The sequence below is a fragment of the Glossina fuscipes genome, unplaced genomic scaffold (assembly GCF_014805625.2).
Source record: "Glossina fuscipes isolate IAEA_lab_2018 unplaced genomic scaffold, Yale_Gfus_2 108, whole genome shotgun sequence".
NCBI lineage: Eukaryota > Metazoa > Arthropoda > Insecta > Diptera > Glossinidae > Glossina > Glossina fuscipes.
Window position 1 is genome coordinate 270652 of NW_023998451.1, and position 4507 is coordinate 275158.

General features: G+C 35.5%; 1 protein-coding gene across 1 annotated transcript; it reads left to right on the forward strand.

The window, feature by feature from the left end:
- Nucleotides 1-205: 205 nt before the first annotated feature.
- Nucleotides 206-3887, forward strand: LOC119638696 (exonuclease 3'-5' domain-containing protein 2-like). Its single transcript, XM_038035643.1, has 6 exons — nucleotides 206-255; nucleotides 2135-2608; nucleotides 2670-3043; nucleotides 3108-3241; nucleotides 3306-3489; nucleotides 3877-3887. The coding sequence occupies exons 1-6, from the start codon at nucleotides 206-208 to the stop codon at nucleotides 3885-3887; spliced, it is 1227 nt and encodes a 408-aa protein (XP_037891571.1).
- The last annotated feature ends 620 nt before the right edge of the window (nucleotides 3888-4507 follow it).

Here is a 4507-nt window from a genome sequence, read left to right on the forward strand (position 1 = left end):
CAAGCCGTCTCGTACTCGAAGCAGGTGTCCCCGTGGTTTAATGAGATAACCAAATATTACAAGAATAGGAAAAACAAGCTCTTTATAAATTTTCGAAAAGTAGTTTTTCTTTCGACTATTTCGCTGAGGTAAGCTTGGCTCTAATGAATTTTCCGTCGGCTATAGAGGACGTCACCAAGTTGAAACCCTTGAAGATTTTACCAAAATGGATTGTGGTGATATAGTGGCTGTACTAGAATGCAAGGAATATATCAAGTGAGGAGTAAATCACATTAGTTTTAAAAAATAGTAAGAGAGAAAAAAGAGAAAAAAATCACAAACATCATGAACTAAATATATAACAGGTTTCGCGACGATGATGTGTGAGTGTGTATGTGTGTCTGCGTAAGAATGGTACCATAGACAATGATGTAACGGACCAATAGATACGTAGGTGTAGACTAACGAACAAAGGAATAATACTAACGGACTAAGAAACTGTTAGATAAGATACGCTGTTATAAATTTTCTCTTATTGTGTTGTGAATGCCTTAACCTTAACATTTATGCATTATTATAGCCTCCACCGGAGACTCGAAGTTTTTTTACAACTTGCAAAGCATTAAACGATAACATACATACACATAAGTAATGGACATAGTGTCATCGAGTTTGTCTTATCCATCAGTCTGCTGAAGTGCAAAAATCTTGCAGGCAATTTTTTCTTGTGAATCTCATTCAAAAATTTTCGTTCGATTATTAAAAACCAGATAGACTTTGACGTGGAGCTGAAAAATTGTAAAACTTTTAATTTAGGTTTCTTCAATAAAATTTATTTTTTTTTTAAATCTTAGTCAACTTTAAAAATAGGCTAAATCAGATCAAAAGTTATCTCACAATATCTAGCTTTTTAGTCTGCGGTATTATTAAGAAAATAGTGTCTACTCATACGAAAAGTGGAATGTAAACGATATATGATATGTACGATTCATTGATGATTTCATGTGGACTAATCTTCACTGGCAAATGACTTTCGTACTGCAATGCAAAAGATGAACTTTAATAGGTCATAAATTCCTTTGGCATACGCTTACAGATATTCTTGATATGATTGTGAGGCATCAATTTCGCCATTTCATTTTATGCCGAGGATTTAATTCGTTGTGTCCAGGATCCCGGCAAGAAGTTTTTACTTTAAATTTATTAGATTTAATCGCAATAATGCATAGTATGGCATAATGGTTTGGGCGAACTTAGTAAGATTCGAGAGATATAAAGGCCACACGGGCGTCTTAATTCACAGATGGACAAGGTAAATTTGGAATATAAATTTGATGTCGAGAACTAAGCACGGACGTTTGAGTGTGATTGTTGCTCTTCTAGGAAGAAGGGAGAAAAAGGCAAGCAGTCTGTCCGTGAACTCAGACAAAGCGTAACTCACCTGAGTTGTGCTTTTTGCAGGGTTGACGACGTCAATCTTACAATCTCCCAATTAGAAAACAGGTGTTTTCTGATCGGGTTGGCTCCACCGTCGACCGTTGCGTCACCTTAAAATGATTATTTTGCCTTAAGTTGACATAGCCGCGGATTCCCCTCACCGGGACGGAATCTATGTGAGGTCAGCAGTATTATCTAACGAAAGATTGTAAAGTAAAGACACAGATAAAATCTTGTAAGAGGACCTTGGATTCCGACGAGTTACCCCGGATTATAAGGGCAAAAAGGCTTCACAAATTTCAGTCATTTATTAAAGAAAAGACAATAATTTTCCACTGCAAATCGTATCCCTATATTACGTTGCTTTATTGGTTTCGCTACGTTCGTTACAAATACGTTTGATGGAAAAACTTGTTTTCAATCGAGCGTGCCTTGTAAAGTGATTTGTCAACGTCAATGAAATGTTGAAACTTAAAAAAAAATTTTTTAAATTTTATATACAATGCTGGAGATTGAAGGAAATAACCTAACCGCGACAAAAACTGTCATTGTAGCCGGAGCTGGTATAGGTTTGCTTGTCGTTCTCATTAAACGATTGCTGAGTTATTTAAAACCGAATAGAGAAGATAGAACGTCCGATAAAATAGTAAACACTTTGAAAAGGTTAAGAAATTTTATCTAATTAGAATGATTTCTCAAGCTCGTTTTGCTCTATTAGCCATTGCTCGGATTATGTTGTTTTAGGCTTTGACTGTCAGTGGATTACTGGGAATAATGGCCATAAGCTTGTGGCTTTATTGCAATTGGCTACCGTAAAGGGATTTTGCGCTGTATTTCGTTTACCCTACATGCAGCCAATACCTCACAGTTTGAAAAATCTCTTAAAAGATAAAAACATAATAAAAGTTGGTGTAGACTGCGTGCAAAAAGCTCAACAACTAACTCAGACTTATGGCATCAAGGTAGCCAGTTCTTTAGACCTACGTTATCTGGCAGCTATGGTTCGATACCAACCGGATGATTTGGAAAAATTGTTAATTTCTGTGCTAAATGTCGAACTAAAGGCAATGCGTTCATTTCGCTCCGATTGCAAAGAGAAACAGCTGCTTGGTGAACAAATTGAACTCGCTGCTAACAATGCGTTGGCAGCGGTAGAGATTTTCAAAAATTTAATTCAAAAACTACAAGCCAAGTAATCTGTAGAGAAATTCTTTTTTTTTTATAATGGAATTCATCCTCTTTATTCGTTTTAGGACATCGATGCATTTCACAAAAGCAGACTTAAGTGAAATGAAACCTAAAATTGGGCATTATTTTGGGCTACACTTCCGCAATGACCTTGTGCCATGTCCTTCTAGAAGGTACGTAGCTCCTTTTGAAGGTTGCTTACTTGAAGCACCGGAAGACGGTGAAACCTTGTGTTCCGTGAATGAACCAAAAGCTAATTGGTATTTGCAAGAACAGCTAGGAGTGAAAATAACATCTGTACCGTTTACAATACGCTTAAATTTTAAGCCACCATTAGGTTTTTATCATATAGAAAAGAACGAATGTGTAATCTGTGGACACTCGGATGCATTTATACATAAAAATATTGTGCCGACGGAATATAGGGTGCATTTTCCAAGTAATGACTTGCGAAGCTATCGAAATTTTTTTAAACTTTTAAATGCTTATCATACCGTTTACAGTCGTGACACAATTTCATACCTCGAACGATATACTAACCTTGTGCCCTAAATGCGATCAGTTGAATAGTGCGGTCGATTTAATAATTCAGCAAGAATTGAGTGAAATCTGCGATGCCCCCTACAGTTACGAGCAAGTAACTAAGACATCTCTAATACCATTCTATTAATTCTAATTTTTAATGTTATTTAAATTTTCAGCTTAAAAAAGTGAAGATAACTGCGCGGAAGCTAATACATAATGCTGGCGAAATGTCAACGGAAAGGCGTAAATCCTTGGAGGCCCTTGTGTTGGCTTACTTTAAAGACCAGAAAAATCTTACTTTGTATATGCTAATAGAAGCTTCCGAGCTAAATCTACGCGTTCAAGATTGTTACGAACACGGTAAGAGGGTGGTACAGAAATTTCGCTCATATTATGGCGGTTTAAAGGAATTGGAAATATTATGGAGGGATCATTTTCTTACTAGAATGCATCCCAAATATTTACCACCATTTTGGTTTTGGGATATAGGTGACGTAATAAAAAATCGCAATATTAAAAAAAGAATATTTTAGATAAACATTTTCCTTTTTTTTACATATATCGGTAGATTGGAAATATGAGCCTCGTATAATAGAGATTTATTGATGGCTAGCGCTGTCGTAAGCATAGATACATAATAATAAATAAACAATTTGCATTAATTATAATTTTCTTAAATACTTATATTTACAATAAATATTTTATAACTTTTTAATTTTTTCGTTTTTGTTTTTTATTATTACGTAGATCTTTTATAATTTGAGATAAATTAAATCGTTTTAGTCCAGCAACGTCCACTATTGCATATCCCACAGCACCCCGCTTACTACACCAGTCAAAAGCGAATAGAATCCTATTATCGGGCAAAATGGACATCAAAATTTATAATTCTCATGAAAGCCCTCACATTGGAGGGTAGAATCTTAGACTAAAAGAAAAAGACATTGGGTACTAGCAACACAATCTATCGGTTCCAATTTATAAAAGTACATTAGACATTGAGCCTAGCAGTTTTAATATAGTAATATATTGTGTTGATATTCTGTTCTGTAGTTGATTGTAGATTGTCCATAGGCTTAGTTGCTCCAAATGCAATACTTCTAGCCAAGGGAAAGTTAAGGCAGTCACAGAGAAGTCGAAGAATTCCGTATAGCTTTTGATACAGACACACTGTCAGTAACAATGACGGTTTTCAGTTCGTCGGAAAGGTTCGCAGCTTGAAGGAAAGCTCTGGCTTCGATTGTGAAAGCACTTTCGTAAAATATTTGATTGTGAAGAACCTGCCCTGAAGCATGTAAAAACAGGAAAGAAGTCAGATGAAACTCTTATTACATGTAAAGCGATTTAGATCTAATCTAATTACACCTCTGACAAGGAA